This window comes from Abrus precatorius, unplaced genomic scaffold (assembly GCF_003935025.1).
Source record: "Abrus precatorius isolate BTA unplaced genomic scaffold, Abrus_2018 Scaffold4, whole genome shotgun sequence".
In the NCBI taxonomy this organism is placed as follows: domain Eukaryota; kingdom Viridiplantae; phylum Streptophyta; class Magnoliopsida; order Fabales; family Fabaceae; genus Abrus; species Abrus precatorius.
This window is the reverse complement of record NW_020874384.1, coordinates 19,648,527-19,673,683: the sequence shown is the minus strand read 5'-3', so window position 1 is coordinate 19,673,683 and position 25,157 is coordinate 19,648,527. Positions and strand designations below refer to the sequence as shown.

Sequence of the window (25,157 nt, the reverse complement as noted above, 5' to 3'; positions counted from 1 at the left end):
TGTTTATAGCTTGAGTCTGAATTGATATAAATTGGTTGGGGTTGGTTGTTTAGTTAGTAAATATTATTTCTATTGTTGAGGTACAATAAACAATCCCATTGCGGAAGTATGTAGTGTCTCTTGTCACAAGCAATAGCATATAGCCTGATTATGGTTTTTCTTTTCCTTTACAAAATTGAAGAATTGTAGTAGGAATTTCGTCAAAGAATTCTGTTTGTACTTCATCACAATTGAGCACACGGTTCGCTTTTTGCAGAATTGACTCTTCCTTCCTCAGCTAGAAAGGTATAACATTATTCTACACATAGTAGTAAAGTTTGTTTAAATTGCAGCTAACGTAATACTAAAGCTTGCGTGCCATGATGACACTTCACTTTCTGAGTAAGCATCCATGATCCATGTTATGATTCATTATAATTTGAAAGAGACAAATATCAGTTATGTTAACACAACAATCATCATAACATTTTCCTTAAAAGGTCTAATACATAACCTTACCTATCTGGTACTTTAATGAGACAGTACGGTCATATACTCAATTTTGTTACCCACATCACGCTTATAAATGAATTTTGACTTATATGATCTCCTAAATCCTATTATCCGGCTCCGTTTGTCCCAAAATTATGTGTCTAATAGCAACTTTGACCGTGAAATCATGGGTAGTCGCTTATATTCTGAAAGTTGAGACCCACCTTTCTAGCTCTATAGATTTTTTATTTTTTTTTCATGAAGCAAAGTTATAGAAAAAATGGTACCTACACGTGGTTTCTTCATCTATTATGCATGTAACATGAAAGATTTATTCCAATCTGTTAAATTGCTCTCAATTCTCAATGAATCATTCACGTGTGGTTAGAAAACAATTTTCCATTGCTAATGGTAATGGGAATCTTAAAGAAAAGCCTGGATCAGTATTTACGCGTGGTTATACACACAGTACTTGTGGAAGAAGGTAAAACAAAAGCAGAGGCGGAAACAGAGTTATGAGTACCGTACCACGTCAGAAATTATCATTTTCAATTTTCAACTAGTCCAGTAAAACATTAGCAAGTTTCAATCCTTTTGAAATTCTCAAACGAACTTGTCAAGGTATTCTTCCACGGTGGTGTATTTGACATCTGGGTACAACTCGGAAGCCTCAACCCCAAAAGAAGGCTCAATCTCAAAGTTGGTGTGGTCACCCTTCACGAACACCGAGTGGCTGATTGCTAATCCCAGTTTGATCTGAAGTGGTGCCTCTGCAAGAAAAGGGAACATGAATTCGAATACCACACATTCAGTTTTGTATTGTATATATTGTATGGTTTGAGCCAATTTCAGAAAGAATTTAAGAATGCACTACCTTATTACCAACGATTATCTAATGGTAATAGGTTTCAAAATTTGAAACGTAGAAAACAACATTGGTGTAATTTAGATTAACTGAGACTTATGACATTTATAAAGACCTTCAATGTCCTTGAGAAGCTTGTCCTCTGAAACATAAGATTTTTCGAGGGTCTTCCCAATCTTCTTTTCCCACAAGGCCACAACCTCGTTGAATGAATAAATGTTCTTAGGAGGCCTAAGGTACAGAACCTTGTTCAATGTTCTCTGGTCATCCACAGCTTTAACGGTGTAGGTTCCTATGTCCTCTTCGTTGTTGAATATTGCTGCTCGAAATCAAGAGAATAATTAAAAAAAAAAACTGTAGGGAGCTAAACCATCAAAGCTCCACACAGTTACTATGAATAGCAAGTAGTTTAAGTACGATGAGTAAGATATTTGGACTATATGAAAGACTTTGTAATAAAAAGAAAAATTATCCTCTATCTCTGTCTAATTAAATACGGAGTGCAGTTTAATTAAGAATTAATTTCAAATTATCGGGTAATGGGCACTAACTAAATGATATTAGATGGATGTTGAATGGTGTGATTTTGAAGTCTAAGATTAATGTACATACTTTAGAAAGAAGTGAAGAACAGTAGAGAGGGGTAAATGTAGTAACCTTTGATATTTCCATGGCCAAAGATAATGAGTTTGTGATTGGGTGGAGGTGGAGCAGCGGCACCTGGCTGGGCAAACGTGGGCAGAAAATAGCCAGCGAAGCAGTTGGTGGAGACGTATGTGTATGGTATGCCTTCGGCTTCAATGGTACGTCGAATTTGGGCTTTGGTAGCAAAAAATGATTTTGCTGGGTCCACAGCGTTAACACGATCCACGTCGTTCCCAAAGTCCGAAGGGATAAATCTCTGCGCACAGTACACTTTTCCTACTTCACAAACAATGCTTACCGAACTCGGAGTTTACTATGATACAAAGCCAGACCAAGACTTTAGAAAAACATATAAATAAAGAATAATTTTGAAAATAATCACGACTATTTGTACTTTTTTTATTCAAATATTTTATTTACATATGTCGTAGAAAAGGATTTCTTTATATGCTTTGTTTTTCCTATCTTTATATTATAGATGGTGCATCTTAATTAGCACAACGACAGGCCTAAATTCCACTAAGCAAGAGTCTCGTGCGTATTATTTTATTAGGTGATTTGATATTTTATGAGAAAAACTCTTGGGATTTAAGAGGACAACCTTAACATTACCAGCCTCCTTAATTGCAGCGATGATGTTGACTTGATCAGCAATCTGCAAACTACCCACAGCCGATATGACAACGTTCACCTGCTTCATGACTTCAACCAAATTCTCATGATCGTAGAGATCTCCCTGCCATTGCCATTTCAAACTAAAATCAGTACATCAGCTAAAAGTTCATGACTATAATCTAAACACATAAAGAAATGGAATATAACAAGGTAAGAGGAAAATTATCACGTTTTTCTTACAGGGATCAAATTAACGCCCAAAGTCTTGAAATTGTCAAGGAGTTTAGTCTTCGCGGGGTTAGAGATTGTGGATTCTCTGACCAAAGCGAAAGTGGGATGTCCAGCCTTTGCACTTGCTTCCACTATGTGTTTGCCAATGTAACCCGTCCCTCCAATTATCAAAATCTTGCTTTTCTCACCCATCAACGCCATTACTACACACAAACACTGTCACTCAATTATTTTCTTGCCAAACTTTATTCGGAGTAAGAACCTTGATTTATCAGCAACAGCAAGAACTAAGAAGGCCCAATTGGAACTACAAATTTACGATTATACCCATTTGATGTAAAATAGGGAGTACTGACAAGTGACAACCTATGACCACAATTGACTAGGAGATATGGATACGGATCCTCTACGGGGGCTGGGTGGAAATGGGAAGGAGAGGAGGGTTGAGCATGGAAGAAGAGGAAAGTTGGGAGAGGGGTTGGGCAAGAGAGATGAGAGAGAATTGAAGGAGGAGGGAGATAGGGAGATGCGAAAAGCGAATTTCGCATGTTTTTTATTCTATATATTTTCTATAAATGCAATTTCATATAACTTATTAATAATTGTCTACATACATTTTTTTTCTATTTAAAGTTATTGCTTAAAATTATTCATGAATAATTTTTTTAATTTAAGAATAATTTTGTCTATTTATTTATTTTAAAGTTTATTGTTAAAACTTCATTTTCTTTGATTACAACGACAACTATAACAATGGCTAAACATCAAGAAGGTTGTCATTTTCTAACGTGTTGAGACTTGAGATTAAGAATTTTGTAAAAATATCAATACGAGAATTTGATATCACAACATTAAATATCATATTATGTGACAGAAGTTTATATTATTCTCTGGTATATTTTTTATGGTCAATTTAATTTATATGTTAAATTTTATTTTGTTCTTTTTATTGAGTGTAAAGTGAGAAAAGAGGAGAGAAATATAAAAAAAAGAATAAAAATAATAATAATTAATCATTCCCAAAAGTCGGCAGTGGACCCAAAAAAAGAAGGTCCCAGTGGTGATAATGGTAGGATCTCTGTGGCACCACTCCACAGTTTCGCCCATGCAGCTTACTATCTCCCGTAACTTTCTACTCCGTTTAGATCGATTTTTCTTTCTTTAATTGACTGTGGATGATGATTCATTTAGAGAATAAAAAAAAGGAAGCATTGAAACAAAGGCAATGTGCAACTGTAAACTGGAAACAAAGAGGTTAGTATTTAGAAATGCTGAGAATGAGGACACAACCTTAACATTCATGTGTTCATTTTTTTATTTGAGAAAAATAAAAATTTAATTGGAGAGGAGATAAGAGAATAGTTTTTATTATTGTCTTATTTAGTTACGAGAATAAAAACAACAAAATATATGATCGTTCACAAGAAAAAAGAAGAAGCAGAAGGTATAACACAGAAAGAACAAAAGCAGAAACTCAGTTATTACAGCAAGTCGTATGGAAACATACTACAGCGTGAAGAAGTGACACCACTCGGCGACCTTTTGACACAAGACACGTTCTTCTTCTTCTTCTTTTTTTTTTTTTTTTTTTTTTGAAGAGTTGGGGTGCTAAAACATCAACAGTTTTACAAAGCAAATAAGATGCAATAAGCAGTAGAGGCAGAGTAGTTCCGGCGTCAATCTTCAAATCAACAATTCAAATTATTTAATAATTTGAAGATGACAAAAGCGTAAAGTGCGTCCTTCTTTTACAATTCTCAAACGAACTGATCAAGGTATTCTTCCACGGTGGTGTATTTGACGTCCGGGTATAGCTCCGAAGCCTCGACCCCAAAAGAGGGCTCAATCTCAAAGTTGGTGTGGTCACCCTTCACGAACACCGAGTGGTTAATTGCTAATACCACATTGATTGGAATTGGTGCCTCTGCAAGAAAAAGGGGATATCAATATTAATCAGCATTCAGCTTTGTATATTAAAGTACAAGTTTTGAAACATTAGAAAACATTATAGTAACTGCGTTCACTGAGACTAAGGATATTTATATTTAAGACCTTGGATGTCCTTGAGAATCTTCTCTTCTGGTACATAAATTTTTTCAAGGGTCTTGCCGATCTTTTTCTCCCACAAAGCCACAAGGTCGTTGAATGAGTAAATGTTCTTAGGGGGCCTGAGGTAGAGAATCTTGTTCAATGTTCTTGGGTCATCCACGGCTCTAATGGTGTAGGTTCCAATGTCCTCTTCTTTGTTGAATATTGCTGCAAGTATTTAAAGAGAAAAGTGGAAATTACGTAAAATAATATTGGATGTTGGTGCTAGCAAAGTAAGTGTAGTTATTATACCTTTAGGATTTCCATCACCCAAGATGATGACTTTGTCTCTGGGTGGAGGGGGAGCCATGACTCCTGGTTGCACTAATGTGGGCAGAAAATAGCCAGCGAAGCAATTGCTGGAAACGTATGTATAGGGTATGCCTTCGGCTTCAATGGTACGACGAATTTGGGCTTTGATGGCGAATGCAGATTTTGCTGGCTCTACTGCGTGGACGCGATCCACGTCGTTCCCGAATTCAGAAGGGAAAAACCTCTGCCAAATTACACATCATTCCTATTTCAGAATGCTTATCAACTCCAGCTAATTACTCGAACCGAATTTGATCTTCTGCAGTTGATAATATGTTTCCAGGATATGCAGTGTCATCTTTTACGTTTATTGTTGAAATAGGTTTTATCATTTTTCATATTACAGTGTTAAATTTTTCAAAATAGAAAACAAGTAAGAGATTTGATAAGAAGACATTAATAAAAATAAATCACAAATATTCTATAAGTGAGATAAAATGAAACATAATAAAATAAAATAAAATAAATTTTAAAACATAAAAATAGTCTTTCATTATTTGAATAAAATAAAACAAATAAAAGAAAGCTTAAATAAAATGTAACGTCTAAAATTTTTTCTTGAAAAAATTATTAAAATCTAATTATTGATAAATTAAGTGAGTAATTATATTTTAAAATGAAGGTTTAAATAACATTTTAATTCTTGGGAAAGTTGTTGAGTGAAAAATAGTTAGGTATAATAGATGGACTAATTTATGATGGGCCCAGATCGTTGAAAAGTTTCTTCAATCAGGTCAAACATGATTGCACGGTAGGAGGCTAGAGGAGCTACGGTTCCTCTAACTTTTCTGGAATGTGCGTCTGGGCGTGCGTTTGTGGAAGCTACGAGTGTTTTTAACTTTTAATTGTTAATTGTTAATTTTTTTTTTAAATTGTTTTTTATTCCATATTTTTTCTATATATTTTTTAATATAATTATTAATAATTGACTACATAAATAATTTTGTCTAGTTAAGGTTATTACTTAAAATTATTCATAAATACTTTATTTAATTTAAGAAAAAATTATTTATTTACTGTTAAAATTATTTATTTTCAAATTTTTTAGAAAAACTTCATTTTATTTGAATACGAAGACAACCATAACAGTATTGGCTAAGTATCAAGAAGATTGTCGTTTTAATGTCTAGGAATATCAACATCGAGTTTGATATCCAAGCATTAAATATCACACTGTGTGATATTTTAATACATTTTTTATGGTCAATTTAAGTTAATATGGCACTTTAAATTTTAAATATACGATATAATATTACATATTTAATTTATATGTTAAATTATATTTCGGTCCTTTCAAATTTTTTTATCCAAAATCTGTTGAGTGTAAAAAGCGAGTAAAGAGGAGAGAAATTAATATAAAAAGAAAAGTGTAAAGAAGAAGAAGAAACGTGACACTGAATGTGATAAAAAAAAATTATTTAATTATAAAAATAAGAGGGTTGTTCAGTAGGCAAGGAGCACAAAGAAGCTTTGTACGAAATTATAACAAATGGTTCTTTTTAAAAATCAAACAAACATGCTCTAGTTATTCATTTCCTAAAGTTGGTCCAAAGAAAGTCCTAGTGGTGGGTGAGAGTGGTTGGATCTCCCACTATGGCACCAATCCACAGTTGCAGCTTACTATTACCGTAACTTTCTATTCCGTTTAGGTCGAATTATTTTCTTTCTTTAATTCACAGTGGTGATGATTCATTTAGAGAGGGAGAGAAAAAAAAAAGCAATGAAACAAAGGCGATGTGTACTGTACTCTGTAAACAAAGAAGTCAAAAGGTTGGTATTTAGAAATGCAGAGAATGAAGAGGACAACCTTAACATTACCAGCCTCCTTAATGGCAGCTATGATCTTGACCTGATCTGCAAGCTGCATGTGACCCACCGTTGAAATCACCACATCCACCTGCTTGATGGCTTTCACCAAATTCTCATGATCGTACAGATCCCCCTATCATTGCCACCGTAATTAATATATATATATACTCACTCTTCCTATACACGTACTCGTATATATACATGTTGTGTAAATACATGCAAATTAAAAGAAATAGAACAGAAGGAGAAGCATATGATATCTTACAGGAACCAAATTAACGCCCAAGGTCTTGAAATTATGGAGTAGGGAAGCCTTTGCGGGATCCGAGAGTGTAGATTCCCTGACCAAAGCAAAAGTAGGGTGGCCAGCCTTGGCGCTTGCTTCCACAACATGTTTACCGATGTAGCCGGTGCCTCCGATTACCAAAATCTTGCTTTTCTCAGCCATTAACGCACTTCTCGCTCTCACTCGATTCTTTTCTATTTCCAAATCGCTTTGGATTAAGCTCCTCTGTGCTCGGACATGCCTCGCGCAATGCCTTCATTTAACAGCAAGGCCTCCCTTTCGAATTACATTAATACCCTTGTGTCCACGTATGCGGTTACCATAATCCATAGTGATAATAATGTAATTGTGTACTTCATTTTTAAAAGAATTTTAAAATAGTTACATGATGAGTATAATTTGTTTTGAAGCAATTGTTTTTAATAAATTGTAGTTGAATTAATTTTGAATGTAGGATTTATAATTTTTTTTAAAAAGTATTTATATTTTAAAGAAAGTTTAATTATTTTTAATAACAGCTTTTAAATATAAATATTTTATAAATATTATTTTTTAATTCCTTTTTTTATAAAATATAGAAAATATTGACATCAATTTTAAGAGCTGATTTTAAATAACTAAAAATAATATTTTCTAAATAAATATTTATTATATTTGTATGCAATTAATATTATATAATAAAAATACTAATTGTATATGGTTAAATTTAATCGTAAAGCTTTAACTTTAGCAAAGTCATAAAATTAAAATAAAACAAATTGAATAGTATGTACTCATTGTTTTATTTGAAAAAAAAAACATTATTTGGAGACGGAATAAGAGGTAATATTTATTATTTCCTTATTAAGTTATGAAAAATAAAAAATAAAACTCAAATAAAATGTATTATCTTTTCACTAAAATAAAAAAGAAAGAAAATTTTAATTAAAACGATGAAAATAAAAAAAAAAATCTTACTAGTCAGTGTCTTAAGAATATTAAAACATAAATAAATAATAATTTTTTGTTAAAATTACGTCAAGATATATTAAAATTTATGAAAAATCAACTTTATTTTTATGTTTTTTATAAAATATTTTTTAAGCCTTGACTAGTGTCACATGACATTTTGTTAGAATTTTTATTTCTTTTAATAAAAAACATTTATTAATTTTTTTCCCTACCTAAATAACAAAAGGATAAAAAATATCTTTTATGTTATTTCTTTCTAATCGATTGCCTCCATGGCAAAAAAAAAGTGTTAGATATTCTGCTCCTTTTGGGGTTAAATGTGATATCAATGATGGTTCTTCATTCTCACTCTTTTGTGGTTTATCAGAAGTGGGAATCTTCATTTCAAAGCAAAAGAGTTGGTGAGCTTTGAGTTCCATTTCCAACGTGTGGTTGGTGGAGGGAATACATTTTATTGTCCTTATTCTTCAATATATAATTGTGTACACAAAATCTAATTGTCTACATGTTTGATTTAAGTTATTTTTGGTTTAAGCAGGTCACAGATTGCTTTGATAAATTATCTAAACTCATTTAATCAATTAATTGTTGCATTTAATTTTCATTCACACATTTCTTAACTCTCAATATTTCATCAATTAAGGGCGTAATCGAGTCCATTTCGGTTAGGTTGAGAAAAAAGACAAGTTCAAACTAATTAAATAAATTAGTTTAGTTTGGGTTAGTTTTAAAAAATATTTTAAAGGGACATGAAATAATCCAAGTTGGGTTATTAGGTTAACCTCATTTAAAATGAAAAAAGTTTTTAAAAAAAAAACAAATTTTAACCCTATACGGCTAATGAATCGTTCTCTCACACACAAACATTAAGTTGAATGCTTGTAAGTGAAGTTTTTAAAAAATCAATTTTATATTTTAAATAAAAATTAAATATTTATAAAACTAAATAAAAAAAACATGGCATTAAATGTATAATAAGGTATTATGTTAATTTTTTTATTTTGAAAAATCATTAAGTTACAAAATAGTTTTAATAAAAAAATTATCATCCCCAAATCTTTAAATAAAACATTACATTATAATATATTTTTACCAAAGAGATCGATAGATCAGACGCAGAATACTTTGAATTGGCCAGGTTGAAGTGTACGACACTCTGCGAGGATCAAACTGATAGAGACACACACGTTGAGTGGTCGTTGATTGGAATCATCAGGAATTATGTAGTAATCGCACGAGGTATTCAGTTTCGTGCGATCATTGTTTTACACTTTTTAATTAATAATTTTTTTTATTAACAAATATAATAATTAACTAATATTAATATATTAAAAACTCTGTAAGAAATCTCTTAAAAACTAGGAAAAATAACATTTATACTGATTACTGATTACTTAATTAAGATAAATTGTGATATTGACTCACGTTTTTAATTTATCTTTTAAAAAATAAACACTGAAGATTTTTTTATCCTAAAATAATTAAATTAAATTACTCTTGACTTTAAGTAATATTGTACGTAAAATAATTATTAATATATTAAATTATATTTAATTTTTTAGTTTTAAATTAAAATATATTATATATTAATTCTATAATCGTATATAACTTATTCTACATCAACTAAAAGATGGCTTTTTTTTTGTTTTAGTTTAAAAAAAAGCTCTATTCTTTATATTAACGCTATCGGACATGGCTTGTGACATGTGTTAATAAGTCATATATACATTATAACTTAAAAAAAACATTTTAATAATAAAATAAAAGTAAACAAAATAGAATAACATATTATATTTATTATTAATTAAGTGTTACCATATCGCAAAATAATTAACCACTGGTTTAATCTTTATGCGCAATTTAACTTGTATATATATTACTAAGAATTTTATGTATGATATAATCATTTAGGAATATATGAATAAAATAAATAATTAAGAGTAAATAATATTGATAGAGTATAAATTTAAAATTGAACAACCTTAAATAACTATTTTTTTTAAGCCTATACTATAAATACAACCTTAAATGGCAAAAAAATGAAAAATAGACGAATTAGTCTGTAATGTATTTTTATTGTGATTTAAATAACTAAACTTATTTATAAACTTTTTAGCTAATATCATATGAAATCACTCATTAATAATATATCAAATTTTATTTATATTTATAAATATAAATTGAATTTAAATAACTAAAATAATGAACTTTTATATTTTTATATAACGTTTTTAATGAAAAATTATAAATTTTATTTATTTAAGATCAATCATAATAATCGATATTAAGATATACCTAAATTTTATTGAAGCCATAGTTTTCAACCGTACTTGGTTTCCCCTCTTGGAAGGATCTACTACTTTCCTTTAACAATGATGTGAAGTGCCCCCCACCCCAATTTCTCATACTTGTATAAAATAAAAAAGTAACTTTTTTATGAAAAAATAATAATTGCTATTTGGTTTTAGCATCATTCTAGAATCGACACTCCTTTTGTTACGTCTACATTCAATGAATCTGAACAGAGAAATAGTTTTAAAATTAAAAATTAAAAAAAATATTTTTATTTTTATAATTAATTTTTTCTTTAGTCAAGTAAGAATAATATTTTTTTTTTTATTTAAACTGACCATTCAAATGAAATTTCTAGTAATTCATTAAAAAAAAGTCAATATACATCATAAAAAGTTATTTTCATATTTTTTGATTTTTCATTGATCTAGTGAATTTAACAAAAATCAGATTAATTTGTGTTGTTACGTAGTTACTTTGTACTGGTAATAAATAATTATTTTTATCTTAATAATTAATACTTTTATGTGTAATAGCAAAATTTAATTTCAACAGTTTCAAATAATCCGCTACAAAATGGACCGTGGTCCATGGGCTAGAAGCTCAGAAAGGCCTAAAGTACAGGCTTACACGGTGAACCCAGTATTATGTGCTTAAACATAACCGTAATGGATAATTACAGTAACGTAAGCCCAGTTTATTCGGTTCATTTATAATGCAGTTTTTTTTTTCAGACAAAAAATAAACATTTTTAAATAATGTACTGCGTTCTCCAGGTTATGCAATAAATATGAAAGTATTTTCTAAATTAAAATCATGAATTATATGACAAATTCATAGAATTACCAAATAATTAACTTACAACCATTTCAAATCTATTAGTAGAAGGAAGTGGTTCTGGAGTGAGATAAATTTAATAAAAATATTTTGACAGGTGTTTAATTTTATATTTACCAATAACTAATTTTTGGTACAGTGTGCCCAATATTTGATTTTATTTAAAAAATAAAACAATTTTTTTTTCTAATTTATGGAAGATTATAGCTCACGCACTTAATTATATATTGATTCATTTTGTCTATTTTTATATTTTTGACCTAGAGAGTAATTGCACTAATATGAACACATTTAAGATAAACACGTCATTCTTGTTTTTTGAGAATTAGTTAAAGAAGTCATATTTTGTTTTCTTAAGTTTCATGAGTAAAAATATATTTATAAATAGTCAAATAAATAATCAATAAATCGAGAAATATTACAATAATTAATGTACAAAAGAAATAACAAGAATTGATCAATTCTAACTGTAAATAGCATCTGAGGATTAGAATGTAGATATAAAACACAGCACACTTCCTTAACCATAGAGATCTGTTTGGATTGTTTTCAGCGAGCTTTTCAAGCAAGCAGGAAAAGAAAAAGAAAATACAGTTATTCTGCAGAAGTTATTCAGTGGCGAAATAGAAGGCTTTATACAGAGAGACCAACTATATTTGTGGATATATACAAGATGAAGTGGGAAAGACTCAAATCAAGCACTAATTCCATCTCTGGGGTTAATTTTGGATGATCCCAAGTTGGCTACGTGAAACTGTGATACATAGTTGTTGGAAGCAGCTTCTATCACTGGAGGTTCATTCAGAAATGCCCAGCTGCTCTTAGTCCACCTGCAACCATTTCCCAAATTAGTATCAATTTTATATCATCCAAATTAAAAGGATCTATATATAGGATAATTGACCCAATTATGCATTTATAATATTAATCTGTAATTTAATTTACCACCCATTTTTCTTGATAAGCTGCTCCAAACTTTTTGTGTCAACATCCATGCCTAGGGACTCCTTTATGCGGGCCAAGGGCATGGGACTTGACTTATGAAACCTGTCTGATTCTTCATACTTTTTGGCCTGTCCATTATCCATCATAAATATCGAAACATATTACTATATATATATATATATATATATATATATATATATATAGTACTAAATCCACACAAAAACAGAGCTAAGGTTTCTAGATATGTCAATTTCAAAGTCAAACCTGAATGGTATCTGATAAATTGGAAATGGCTCTGAGGTGTTCTTCCTCTATATTCTTCCGTGTTCTCCAGTAAGCATCAATTTCTTCTTTGGTGAGCGAGCGATTCCTTTCAAGTGTCGCTGAAACAGTTAAAAAAATTAAGCTTTTCCCACATCAGATCTATCTCTAGTAATTATACGGTGATCCAGAATCATACGCTCCTAACCACTCAGGTATCAATTTCTTTTCATAAACTAAAATTCATATACATAATTGGTCAGAAGAACCACTTGGCTCTCGTCCAAACAAAATTTTTTCATCTTAACGCGACAAAAAGGTGAAGCAAAACATGACATGTACTAATTATTCGTACCTGATTCAGGATCCAGGGCGATAGAGTCCCATCCTGCCATAAGAGAACCCATTGCAGCTGAATTTCTTTCTTTGTGGTAGTAAACTTAATAAGAAAGTCACACTTAAATGTCTTACTAAATGGATGAACAATTTCTTAATTTCAACAAATTTGTATAAGATATATATAACGGAGTGGCGGAGTATAAGTGACAAAGCTCCAATTAGTTGATCTATTTTGTTCTTATCTCTTGGGAATTTTTTAATGTCCAGAATGGGTAAGGTCAATGTGTCACATTCAAAAGCTTGGGGTGTTAAGTGATAATGCTGATGAGGACAGAGACCCCGCTCGTAGAATATTTTAGAGGTTTTGGGTTAAGGTTTGCCCACAGACTTCAGGAAATAAGGCGGCTACATCCTCGTACCTTCCATTTTTTAATACTTATAACTGTTAGAAGTTTGTGTTAGTTCTTCTAAGATTTTCTCTGCCCTTTTACACATACATTTAGTTCTTCCCAGGGTCTTGCTAATCATTTTTAAGACTGGCTAAGAAAACATAAGTAAATTATATGATATATTTAAAATATTTATACCCAGATTAATTGCATGTTTAAGGTCATAGTTTTATTAATGTGCGTGGGTTTTAATTATATATCAATTGTATTGTTTTGTATTAAAAATTATTTATCACACTTTTTTATTATTTCTGTTCTTATTTATTTACTTAGAGAGGATAAATTATATAGATAAAAATTCAATTATTTTATTAAAATTAATTGTTCATTTTTATTATCTTTTATTAGTGATTTTTTTACTCTTAAACTATTTAAATAATATAAATATTTAATATGAATAAAAAATACTAGTAAAAATAGCAATTAATATTATTTTAAAAATGTTTATTAACTTTTTATGTTTAAAACCAGTCTTAAAATTTGATATTTACATTTATTACCTTATTTTGAAACGTAAAAATTTCCAATTAAAAAAACATTTGATTTGACCGTTTTCATGACGGATTTCCATCTTATAACATTTGATTATAAAAACTTTAATAATTTTAAAATTTATTTAATCTCTGTCATTTATCCCTATTTTTTCTTTCTATCGTATTGCATTACATATCATAAACTATTATTCTTTTTCTATAAATTTCTCTCGTCAATTTGTTGTCATGAATGTTGGCGCACCCGCTGTGAGGGAGATTGGGCCATTTTTCTTATGGGGTATGACGTGGTACTCCAAATATTTTTTATGAATATTGTATCTAAAAATTTATACTAATAAAAAAATAAGTCATAAATTATAAAAAAAAAAAATATTATTATATAATCTATTATTAAATAAATTTATTACTTAAACATATATCTAATTATTATTAGTTTTTTTTTAATAATTTAACTTTTCTTATTACCTACGTCCACACGTCTTATTTGGTTTATTTATTTTTGGGTTCTAACGTTGGAAACCTAAAGGCTAATGTTAGGGTCTTGTCTTTGTGATCTTAACTCTGATGTTGGTTTCCTGAAATGCATTTCTTTTCTGTTTTTTTTTTTTTAATCTGTAAGAAAGGAAACGTGTCAATTTAGGGGGCAACGCAACAAGCTTATGATCTTGTTTAGTAAACCACCGCATGGTTCTTCCCTTCAAATTTTCACTAATCTACCATGGTCTCCACTGTGAATTAATAATTTTAAATTAAAAAAAACACAGATGATGAATGTTGTTAACATGAAACACCAAAACAAAAAAACCGATATCATGTCAGAGTGTTTATTTTGTTACAGACTATCCCTTATCCTTAGCACTATTCTCTCCGCATCTGAACTTGCAACCATGACGACGAGGCTTGTCAGGGTTATCACCCTCTGACTCGCTGGGTTCAAGGAAAAGACCCCTCAGGCATCGTCTTCGAACCACGGGTTGGTAAGGCAACCTCTCTGCCCTGTTAATGCTTACTTCGCCCTTGTGGGGTTCCAAACGCGCTTCATTATCAGGCTCAGGATGTTGTGGAAGAACCACACGAACGCCAGGGTCTCTTCCCTGGATTGTGCCGTGAGACATGATCGAATTGTTTATACTCTGTATGTTACTGTTCACGTATGCCTTCGCTGCTTCATCTTTCTCTTTCTCTGTTTTCGGATTGCTCCTACTTGACCCTGCCACGTGCATTGTTACTCCTCTGTTGTCACCTGCTAGAGTTACAACGCTAACTCCTTTCTCATCCATGGCCACTGTTAAAATTTCATCCTTTTTGTTGTTTTGCATAATGGGATTTTCCTCGTTGGATAATGGTATGGTTGATACATTCATGGTTGCTGGATTTGGATCCGATGATGTTGAAGCTGGGTTCACAACTTTAATGTCGTTCCCGCCAGGATTTGACGTGGCAAACATCATCTTTCCCTCCACCGTTTCTCGTGTCTCTTTCTGCTTCTTATCTGCTCGTGAGGTAGGTGCTGTTGTGTGAAGTTCAGCCTTTTGCCTTGGAACTGATTCTCTATGCTTTGTGTCGTTGGCTTTACACTTGGATTTATTGGACTTGCTTTGTGTTTCCAAAGGGGCATTGGAATTGGAATTCTCAGTAGCAGCATTATCCAACTCCAATTCTTTCATATTTGGCTCTGGGGTGTCAATGATCACCGAAGATGGTGGTGATTGTGATGGAAGAGAATTTGACAGTTGTTGGGATTGTGTTCTTGGAGGAGGTTGTGATGGGGCAGAGGCTATTCCAGGAGGCCGAAATGGTGGTCGGTGAAAGCGTACATTGGTGGATGGACCTGATCTCCAAGGGATCCTGAAACCGCATTGCTGCTTTTTCCGTGGCATGGATGATGAATATGGTTATTGGTTAATATGTTATCTGGTGTTACAAAAGAATGAGTTTTTTTATAGGATATGCAGGGTATTCTAGCTGAACATAATTATCGCAGATTGCATCGGTGTGGTCTATGACTATATATACACACAACGACACAACTAGGAATTTATACCTTGGATGCTTTGTAGGACTTTCATTAGAGTTTTGGTTTGACTCACTTGTTTTTATTGCTGAGCATTTCACACTGATTTCATTGAAAAGTTCTACATTTGTGCTTTCCTTAGACTTAAAGATTTATGTTTTAATTAAACATTTGCCAACCATTCTTATCTTGTGGCTAAGGAAAGTAGTTTCTTTCACCTCTCACGAAAGAAATTCCTAGCATATACTTCGCCTCTTGGAAGCTTACGGAGTTCACGGTTTTAGTCATTCATACACGTGTTGGGAAATAGTTATATGGAAATAATCTTAAAATAATCGTTCGGAAGTGTTTGATGTTCAGCAAATGAATGCCAGAACAACGTCGAAAAGGTTAAGCAATTCCATGTGAAAGCAACCATGAAGTTCCTTTCTTCATATTTTTCCTCAAGAAAAGAATTCCAACAATTAGTCTTACAGTAAAGATGACACCAAGCTATTTCTGTTGTAACATGAAGTGCCAAAGATGGGATTTGTTCCATATACCCTTACCGCTGGTAAAGCAGAACCAACTAGCAATCAACTATAAGTATTCCTACCTGCTGCATCAGGGTATATCAAAGGTAGAATCCTACATTTGAAAATAAAAAAAAAATACTCTGAATTTTTTTTATTATTTAATTTCTCTCCTCAGATATCTCAGCAAGGTAAAGCATCTAAAATTTACATGAAATGAAAATACTTTTTTACTTATGTCTTTTGTAGATTAAAATTTAATAAATCATTAGCCAATAGCCATCCCAATGGTTTTAATAGGGCTGAGAAAATATCCGGTTTTTGATTGAACAGAACTAGAATAACAAATGCTAGGAGTTTACCGGATTCTGCGACGTGGCCAAAACCCTTCGAGGGCTGCAATATTTCAGCAATTCCACGGGAATGGAATATTTAACCAAAACAAGATATCATCAGGTTTTGGTTGTGCCACATCTTCTCCACACATGCAGCAGAAAGGGTTAGAGAATGTCACGGTGTCAGAGGTACTAATGACAAAAGGGGAAGAAAAAATAGGTTCATGGCTTTGCTGCCAAGTTGATGATGCTGTTATTAATGCAATGAAGAACGTAAGACAATTCAATTTATTCAAAAGCTTTCACTTAAATTAACTCTCATTACATTTCTTAACATCATATATAAGGTTTTCAGATGGCTGAAAATAATATAGGATCATTGGTGGTACTAAAGCCAGAGAACCAGCATATAGCAGGCATTGTCACAGAAAGAGGTAAAATATAAAGTTACTTCACTATCATTGCAAATCAAAATGTATAGATTTTTGGACCGAATGAACTAATTCAATCTCTCTGTTGGGTGCATGCATGAGCTGGTAGATTGCTTGAGAAAAATAGTTGCACAAGGAAGATCTCCCTCACACACACAAGTTGGTCAAATAATGACTGATGAGGTTCTTTTATGCTCTCTCATTTCCACTATATTTAACAGCCCAATAGTGCATTTTCAATATGAATGATGGGTTATCTGTGAACAGAAAAACTTGATAACTGTGACCTCTGACACCAACATTCTTCAAGCAATGAGACTCATGACAGGTAAGTGATTCTGCTTTTAACCGTTTGACACAAAGCTTAAAGGGTCATTCAGATATCATCTTTTTTCTTGCAGAAAATCATATCCGGCATGTTCCGGTTATAGATGGAAAAATAGTTGGAATGATTTCCATTGTAGATGTGGTGCGAGCAATCATGGAACAGCAGAGTGGAGAATTGAAGCGACTAAATGACTACATCAAAGGAGAATACTATTAGCAGAATAATTCAAGCATGGATAATAAGAATTTGTTTATACGAAATTAATGTAACAAAACAGAATGCACCTTTACATTTTATAATAAATTGAATGAATATGATTTTATGTATAAAGAAAGATCAAATTATACTCGCATAAGATATATTAATTCTTAATATTAATATCTTTATAGAGAATAGACTTAAAAACCTTTTCTGCAAGAAGTAATAATATATCTGATAATCTCCACTCACACGATAAAACTTTCCTTTTTCTAAATTATTCACGTTGGGACTGTAGGCCCGAATAAAATTTGTTAGTGATATATGTTCTTTGACCAACCCAAAGACAATCTGCACAACTAAAGGCCTGAAGGCCCACGATGAATTTTGTGAGTGGACGAGTTTGAGCCTTGGAAAAGTAATAATAATAAATATTGAGGAGGAATATTACTAGTACATTTTTCCGCACATTCTATCGAACACATTTTTATTATTGTCTAAAATTTATTAAAAATTATGAAAAAAAACATTAATTTAAGAGTAAAAAGAATAAAACTCGCATAGTTTGCTGGTGGCCAAATTTGTGTGCACCCGGTTGGTTGGAGAAGCTTTTTGGGCATTCTGTTTTGAAATTGAAAGATAAATATTCTTAAACTAGAATTGTCTAAAAGATATAGATTCGTGATGCTACGAAGTGAAGCACATTTTTTGGCACAAATATGTGATAATCATCATCATAATCTAGAGGGGTCCATTTGGTGACGGAAAGCAATTCCTTTCTGTTAAAGAGTTTTATGAGCAATTGAGGCAGTATCCCCAAACTGCAGGAGAGAGTCGCTGAGTGATTATATATAGTGGCTGTCTCATCACCTCCAATTGGGAGACATTGGACAATGGGCATCCAACAGATTCTATATATGCGCTACTAACCTAAATTAATCTTCCATTCCCTGCTACATGTGCGATACTAACTCTTAAATCATCTAACACAACACTTGAGCCACTTAAGCATTTATCAGTTAAAGAATACATTTGCTATAAAGATATAAACTTAATCCCTTACCATAGAATACACGACTGTTAATATTGTTTAATGACTAAAAGGAATAAATTTGAATAAAAATTATTTAAAAAAACATTTTTTTTTTTATCTACCGAGGAAATATTTAAGCTTGATTATATTGTATGTGTATGTTATATAAAGAAAAATTCTTACATTTCAACATGTTTCTTTTTAAAATAGAAAGTAAAAGAAAACATCATAGGGCACTACCTTTAAATAAAAGAATTTTGAAGTGCAAGAAAAAGAAAGGCTTATTAAATTTTTATTTTTAAAAACAGTTTAAAAAAACAAAAAAAGTGTTCGATAAATGTTATTTTATTTGAAAAATTTAAAACAAATTTTCATTTTATATTTTCAAAACAAGGAAATAATAACAAGTTTTTAAGATATTTTGCCATTTAATTTTTCAAAGAAAATCTTAACACATCAAAAATAAAAATTTTGTCAAAAGTATAATAGTATGCTCAACATCTAATTTCTAATACATCATAATATTTTTTTAATAAAAACTTATTTTTATTCTTTAACTAATATCCTAATAATACTATAAATATTAATAACTAACGCACATATATATCTCAGTTTATTAATGATAAATTTGTTACAAAATATGAATTCTGAATATCATGTCTCATGAGCCAGTCATCTTCGATTTCCCACCATCTCACTGTTCTTGCAACCGCTATCTTTCATCTCTTTTCAAAACATATAACCAAGCATTTTTAATATTCAATTTTTTTAATCTTGGGTGCCCATAAAATTTTCTAATTAATAAATAAATTATTATTTTTTATATTTTGAAGATAATATATACTTTATTTAATTTATTTTAGAAAAAAAAAATCTCGTGTGCACATGTTCTGGAACTGGAAAACAATAATATATAAATGTGAGTTATGGCGTTGGCAGGCCCAAGTGCAAACCCTGTTCCCTGTTCAACCAGAGCAGGCTTCCCCTCTTAGGCACGCAAAGTCTTGCAGTTCGGATCTCCCAACAATCCGTAAGTAGGAAATAAAGTAATCCAAGTAAAATGCAGAAATTCATGAAGAAAACTTCAACTCCATTTTTTATATTGTTCTACAAGTACTAATTTTTATTTTGTATCAGCAAATTCCGCTAAGCAATGCAATTGACACAGGAGCAGGGCGCAGACAGGACATTATTCTCGATTTCATATGTAAATTATATTTAATTTAATGGTGATGGAGAAATGGAGAAAGTATATTACTTACAAGTTGCAAAATAAGTGACGAGATAATTATTCTGGCTATCTATTTCACTAGAAACAGGTAGAATATCTTAGCCTTGCTTTCTTGTATTTTGTTAGCGAATATATCAATATCTATGGCAGTGGGAATTGGTATCTAATCCCCACCGCCATAAGACTGTAAAAATCTGAAGAAATTCTACTCTGATATCTGAATGTTGACAATAAGAAATGGAGCAGGTCTAAAGGTCATAGACTCATAGGGCACTTGACCCCGCCACACATACCCAAGATTGGGAAATGGTATGAAGTGAGCGAATCATATCTCGTTGAATCCGTAAAAAGTATTTGCCAACTTGCACAACCCCCCCACTTGACTCTCCCTTATTTAAGGACCCACAGCCTTAATCTTTGCCCTTAAGATTGAGCCACTTTAACAAGTCACTACTCTCACTCACTCACTAGCATGGGTTGGACACGAGAAGAGAATAGGCGTTTTGAGGATGCTCTTGCGGTTCATGGCCCTGACGACCCAAATCGGTGGCAACATGTGGCCAACGCTGTTGGTGGAAAATCCGTAGAAGAGGTTAAAGTGCACTACGAGATTCTCAAGGAGGATGTCATTCGAATAGAGCGTGATCAAATACCACTACCCAGGTATAGAGGTGCTGCCATCAACGCAAGACAGATTGAAAATGAGCAAAGGTAATACTGCTATCGCATCATTTCAATGCTTCCTTTGTTTCTATGTCACCGAGGTTTTGAATAAGATTAACCGCTTTCATCACCTTAAAAATTCATGCAGTACTACATTGTACGAGGTTTTATGTTTCAGGGATGTATGACTAGTACTACACAGCAATAAACCCCTATTAAATGTATGTCATGTACCCTGATCCAAACAAAAGATAGAAAAAAATCTATTAACTTCCAATTCCAAGTCCCAGCTATTGTGCGTGTTATCATCTATTAGACTATAACTCCCCCACATGCATTAGAAGAGGAAATCCTTTCTATTGTAAATGCAAAAGCTCATTCAGGGGTGTTTTGAAAGAGATATACCTTCTAATATTGGGATAGTCCTCCACATCTGCATTGCCAATTTCATTACTGGGATAATCCGTTTTTAATAATTTTCACGTTACATGTTTTAGAGCTTTTACGAACGATGATCACAGTGCTATTTCTGGTTACTTGTTAGCTCAAATTGCAAACCAAAGAAACCAAGAATGTATTTTTTTTTATTTGAATTTATAAACAGAGTCCACGTGAAATTCAATCCATCAAGTTTCAGATCAGATGCACATGATCAATTAGTTAGGATAATGACCACCGTAATGCTTATATTATTAATTAATATCAAGTACATGATCAATTGGTGATAATCATTGGATCATGCACCCACGTTTATCATTTTCCCCCGGGGATATATTAGCTCCATTTGTTCTCACCCCTTCTTCAAATCACCTGTAATGATTGGGATGTAGTTAAGTCTTCTGGCACATGCATTTGCCCACTTATGTTACACGCATCAGGTTTCTGAATTTGTCTCACTCTTATCACGTATGATCCCATTTTCTTAAGCAGGCGAATGAGGAATCTAAATATCCAGTGAAGCAAAAGCAAAGACTAATGACAGTGTGGAGTTGCTCTAGTTTGGACGAATTCATGTGCAATAGTACACAACACATGACCTCATATTGTATGCAATTTATGTCAGTGTGCTGTCAATTTCTGCTCCTGTTATATTCACCCAATTGTAATTTGTAAGAAATATCATGTAATGTAACTTTGCCAAATATTAGAAATTTTTGAGTAGCTTTATTTAAACTTTGCACTAAAAATAAAATGGAGGGCATGACACACCTCCAACTAGTGGCTATATATAACTAGTTAAGCCGCAAATGAGGGCTTTGCAAAAGGAATTTTGCAATAGCAGGTAGGCGATGATGATCTGTTGAGAAACTAAAATCCAACCGTTAAATTTAATTTTCCAAAGATAACAAAATGGTACGCGAGATTCGGGTACTTAACACCCATATGAACCCTATTTTATGTGGTAGGAGCTGGAAGATCGAGGGCAATTGGGTAACCCCGTAACGTTAAAACAGGTTGCTGCAGTATATATAAAAAAGGAAATTGTAATGAAACAAATTTGCATTTGATTGCCACCCTTGGTTGAGAAATTGTCAAGGCGTTTATTTGAATCCTTGATTCCAGGGAAAGGGAATAAGGAAAAATGGCAAAGACGTCATCATTATTTGTATTGGTATTTTCATTGGTGTTGGCTCTGCCATTGCATTCAGTTTTGGGTCAGGAAGAGGAAAATCCATGGAAGGATCTGATTGGGCAGGGAAGTTTCTCTCCAGATAGTTTTGACGCGGCCAGGAAGGCTTTTGGTGGTTCCTCCGAAGATTCTGCAAATGATTTGTTTGGTGGCTCTGATGACGATGGCGATGGCGATGGCGATGGCGGTGAAGGTGCATCTTTGGCTGACATTTTGGATACAGACAAGTAAGATCAATACCTTCAGACTTGTAAATTCTCATCATCTAAATCTTCTCTAACGTTATTTCCTCCTCCTCTTCATAATTATCATAATATTTTATACCACCATTTTTTTTAACATTAATTGAAGGATGTATAATAAATTTTTAATTATTATTAAATAATTATACGCTTATTAAGCAGATAAAAATAATTTTAACACGGGTGAGAATAATAATTACATTTTATATAATATGTATATTATCTTCTTAAGTAGACAGATAAAAAGATATGAAGGTAATATTTTATTTAATTAAAAAAATCAATTAGTTTTATCCTTTCGTAACAATCTTGGAAGAGCACATTGTCGCCCAGTCGGAAGATGATCAAAGACATGTAGGCCGAATCCGTGACACGTGATACGTTAAATTAAATGTATTTATTTTTTATTTATTTTTTTATAAATAATTTTCTCTAAAGATACATAATAAAAATATACTAAATAATAATTTTTTATTAAAATAATATTATTACTTTACTCAATTCAGTAATTTTACTTGATTTTTAGTAAAGTGTATTATTAATATTATAATAATAATTTTTCATTTATTTATTAATTATAATAAGTGTATAAAATATTTAAGAATTAGATAAAATAAAGTATAATTAAAAAATGATAAATAATAGTCTTGTATTTTTAAATGAATGGATAAATATGAATATTTTTTAAAAAGAAAAAAATGTATGTTAATAACAATCTTTTAAATTGAATTTAAATGTTGAAAATGATAAAATTTTATTTTAAAAAAATTATATAAAAAGTATACATGTATAATAAATATAATTTTTAAATATAAATATTATATTTTTGTATACTTAAAATCAGTTTTAAAAAATGAGAACAACAATTAACAAGGAGATAGTGCTTAGAAAATTTAACATTATTCTAAAATAGCGTGGAACTTAGCTTAACTTTACACTGATTTTGAGTGGTGAATTGGTGGGGTGATCAGCAATACCAGCACCGACACGGGAATTTCACCGGCAGGGTCAACGCCAGATTCACCCGTTGGGGCACCCGATGATTTACCCGTAGAGGGCGTGTATGATGATTTACCCGTAGAGGGCGTGTATGATGATTCACCTGTAGGAGCACCAGCCGATTACTCCTCCCCTGTAGGGGCACCACAAAATTCACCCCAGAAGGCACCAACAAACAATGCACCAAATGGAGCACCGGCAAATAATGCACCATTAAGAGCACCGGCAAACAATGCACCATTAGGAGCACCGGCAAACAATGCACCAAACCATGCGCCATTGGGAGCACCGGCAACTAATGCACCGTTGGAAGCACCAGCATCAAATAATGCACCATTTGGAGCACCATCGACCTATGCACCAACAGAAACACCTACATCGGCACCAACAAAAACACCCACATCGGCACCAACAAATGCACCCGTGCAGGCACCTACAGGAGAGGAAGGAGGTGAATGGGCACCGATACCAGCGAGTGGAACTCCAGAGGATCCTGAAGGGGCACCAAGTGAGGCACCTACAGGGGGACCAGATGATGAAGATGACGACGTAGACGATACAGTAAAAGCACCCACAGTGGCACCTCAAGAGGATGACTCCGAAGCAGCAGAATAAGATATTCAATTATATTAACATTCTCAGTTGAAACTACATTTGCAGGGTGACATTCACGTTCTATGCTACACCTGTCATTTCTCCACCCTTCAACAAAACTCACTCCTTCTTCTTCTCGTCTTATGCCACATCAAATCAATGATACTTTCTTCCACGCCTTCTTTTAATGTAATAGTATAATTAAATATCAAAATTATAATATTCGAGTAACTTTTAAACAAATTAAGTCATTCATCTTTATTACATATTACTTGTTTTATTTTCTTCAGTTAAAACGCAAAAGTTGTATTTATAATATATGATTAATATTTTTATAATAAAAATAACAAATTGAAATTGATAAATGTTGGTGGAGGACTAGAGCATTTTTTAATAAGCCATAACAAACTGAGAGATTAAAAAATTAATAATGTTCATACTTATATTATTACTTTTATTTTGCAAGCACATGATAAATTAGAATTTTAAAATTTTTTTTATTATGTTGTTAGAATAGTAAGTGTAGATCTTGGAGTTTCAATAAATGTTTTAATTGCAGATGTATAAAATTATTATTCGTAGTTAATAAGTGTATAGATAATTTTTGTTTAATAACAATTGTGGGAAAAAAAAGTTGTACTTTGTAATACATGTACAATCTATCAATTCAAGCATACATGTAATTAAGATTTATTTTTCAAGTATTGCACACGTTATATGGTTACATATACGGGTCAATAAATGAAAATAAAACCTTAGACGAGAAAAATGTTTAAGTCACTGTCCTGATCACACATCTACAATTATTTTTTGTACAAACCTCCTTAATATACTAATTAGCTTAAACGTACAAAAAAGAAAATAACTTTCAATTTGGGATCATGATATTGACAATTAATCTCGAAGGATATATTTATTTTTGAAGTTATCATGCAAGTAAGCGCATGTTATTTTATTTGGCAACAATGTGTATTTATGTTATATTTTCACGTGCCTTAAATTTATAATATAAGGAAATTTAATATCTGATTATCCACAACTACATTCACATTAACAC

General features: G+C 31.9%; 7 protein-coding genes across 8 annotated transcripts; 3 read left to right on the top strand and 4 right to left on the bottom strand.

Moving 5' to 3' along the window:
- Positions 1–1,074: 1,074 nt before the first annotated feature.
- Positions 1,075–3,019, bottom strand: LOC113864493 (isoflavone reductase-like protein). The gene is made up of 5 exons (XM_027498262.1): positions 2,837–3,019; positions 2,583–2,717; positions 1,994–2,237; positions 1,452–1,655; positions 1,075–1,241 (listed from the first exon to the last, which is right to left on the bottom strand). The coding sequence occupies exons 1-5, from the start codon at positions 3,017–3,019 to the stop codon at positions 1,075–1,077; spliced, it is 933 nt and encodes a 310-aa protein (XP_027354063.1).
- Positions 3,020–4,416: 1,397 nt separating this feature from the next.
- On the bottom strand, positions 4,417–7,543 carry LOC113864515 (isoflavone reductase-like protein). The gene is made up of 5 exons (XM_027498321.1): positions 7,302–7,543; positions 7,035–7,169; positions 5,168–5,411; positions 4,880–5,083; positions 4,417–4,751 (listed from the first exon to the last, which is right to left on the bottom strand). The coding sequence occupies exons 1-5, from the start codon at positions 7,482–7,484 to the stop codon at positions 4,585–4,587; spliced, it is 933 nt and encodes a 310-aa protein (XP_027354122.1). The 5' UTR covers positions 7,485–7,543; the 3' UTR covers positions 4,417–4,584.
- Positions 7,544–12,023: 4,480 nt separating this feature from the next.
- LOC113865531 lies at positions 12,024–13,079 on the bottom strand. The gene is made up of 4 exons (XM_027500147.1): positions 12,964–13,079; positions 12,612–12,730; positions 12,348–12,475; positions 12,024–12,232 (listed from the first exon to the last, which is right to left on the bottom strand). The coding sequence occupies exons 1-4, from the start codon at positions 13,013–13,015 to the stop codon at positions 12,097–12,099; spliced, it is 435 nt and encodes a 144-aa protein (XP_027355948.1). The 5' UTR covers positions 13,016–13,079; the 3' UTR covers positions 12,024–12,096.
- Positions 13,080–14,729: 1,650 nt separating this feature from the next.
- LOC113866291 lies at positions 14,730–15,826 on the bottom strand. The gene has a single exon (XM_027501171.1). It carries the CDS (start codon positions 15,768–15,770, stop codon positions 14,730–14,732), a length of 1,041 nt encoding a protein of 346 aa, XP_027356972.1. The 5' UTR covers positions 15,771–15,826.
- Positions 15,827–16,425: 599 nt separating this feature from the next.
- Positions 16,426–17,743, top strand: LOC113865530 (CBS domain-containing protein CBSX3, mitochondrial). 2 transcript variants are annotated; one of them, XM_027500146.1, is made up of 6 exons: positions 16,426–16,523; positions 16,750–17,024; positions 17,107–17,185; positions 17,292–17,365; positions 17,450–17,510; positions 17,584–17,743. In XM_027500146.1, the coding sequence occupies exons 2-6, from the start codon at positions 16,764–16,766 to the stop codon at positions 17,724–17,726; spliced, it is 618 nt and encodes a 205-aa protein (XP_027355947.1). In that variant the 5' UTR covers positions 16,426–16,523; positions 16,750–16,763; the 3' UTR covers positions 17,727–17,743. The 2 variants fall into 2 exon arrangements, with proteins under 2 accessions (XP_027355947.1, XP_027355946.1); XM_027500145.1 differs by lacking the exon at positions 16,426–16,523 and adding an exon at positions 16,537–16,607.
- Positions 17,744–20,444: 2,701 nt separating this feature from the next.
- LOC113865711 (protein RADIALIS-like 6) lies at positions 20,445–21,640 on the top strand. The gene is made up of 2 exons (XM_027500434.1): positions 20,445–20,683; positions 21,566–21,640. The coding sequence occupies exons 1-2, from the start codon at positions 20,445–20,447 to the stop codon at positions 21,591–21,593; spliced, it is 267 nt and encodes an 88-aa protein (XP_027356235.1). The 3' UTR covers positions 21,594–21,640.
- A 577-nt stretch (positions 21,641–22,217) lies between these two features.
- On the top strand, positions 22,218–24,121 carry LOC113866290 (skin secretory protein xP2-like). Its single transcript, XM_027501170.1, has 2 exons — positions 22,218–22,492; positions 23,479–24,121. The coding sequence occupies exons 1-2, from the start codon at positions 22,218–22,220 to the stop codon at positions 24,119–24,121; spliced, it is 918 nt and encodes a 305-aa protein (XP_027356971.1).
- Positions 24,122–25,157: the final 1,036 nt, after the last annotated feature.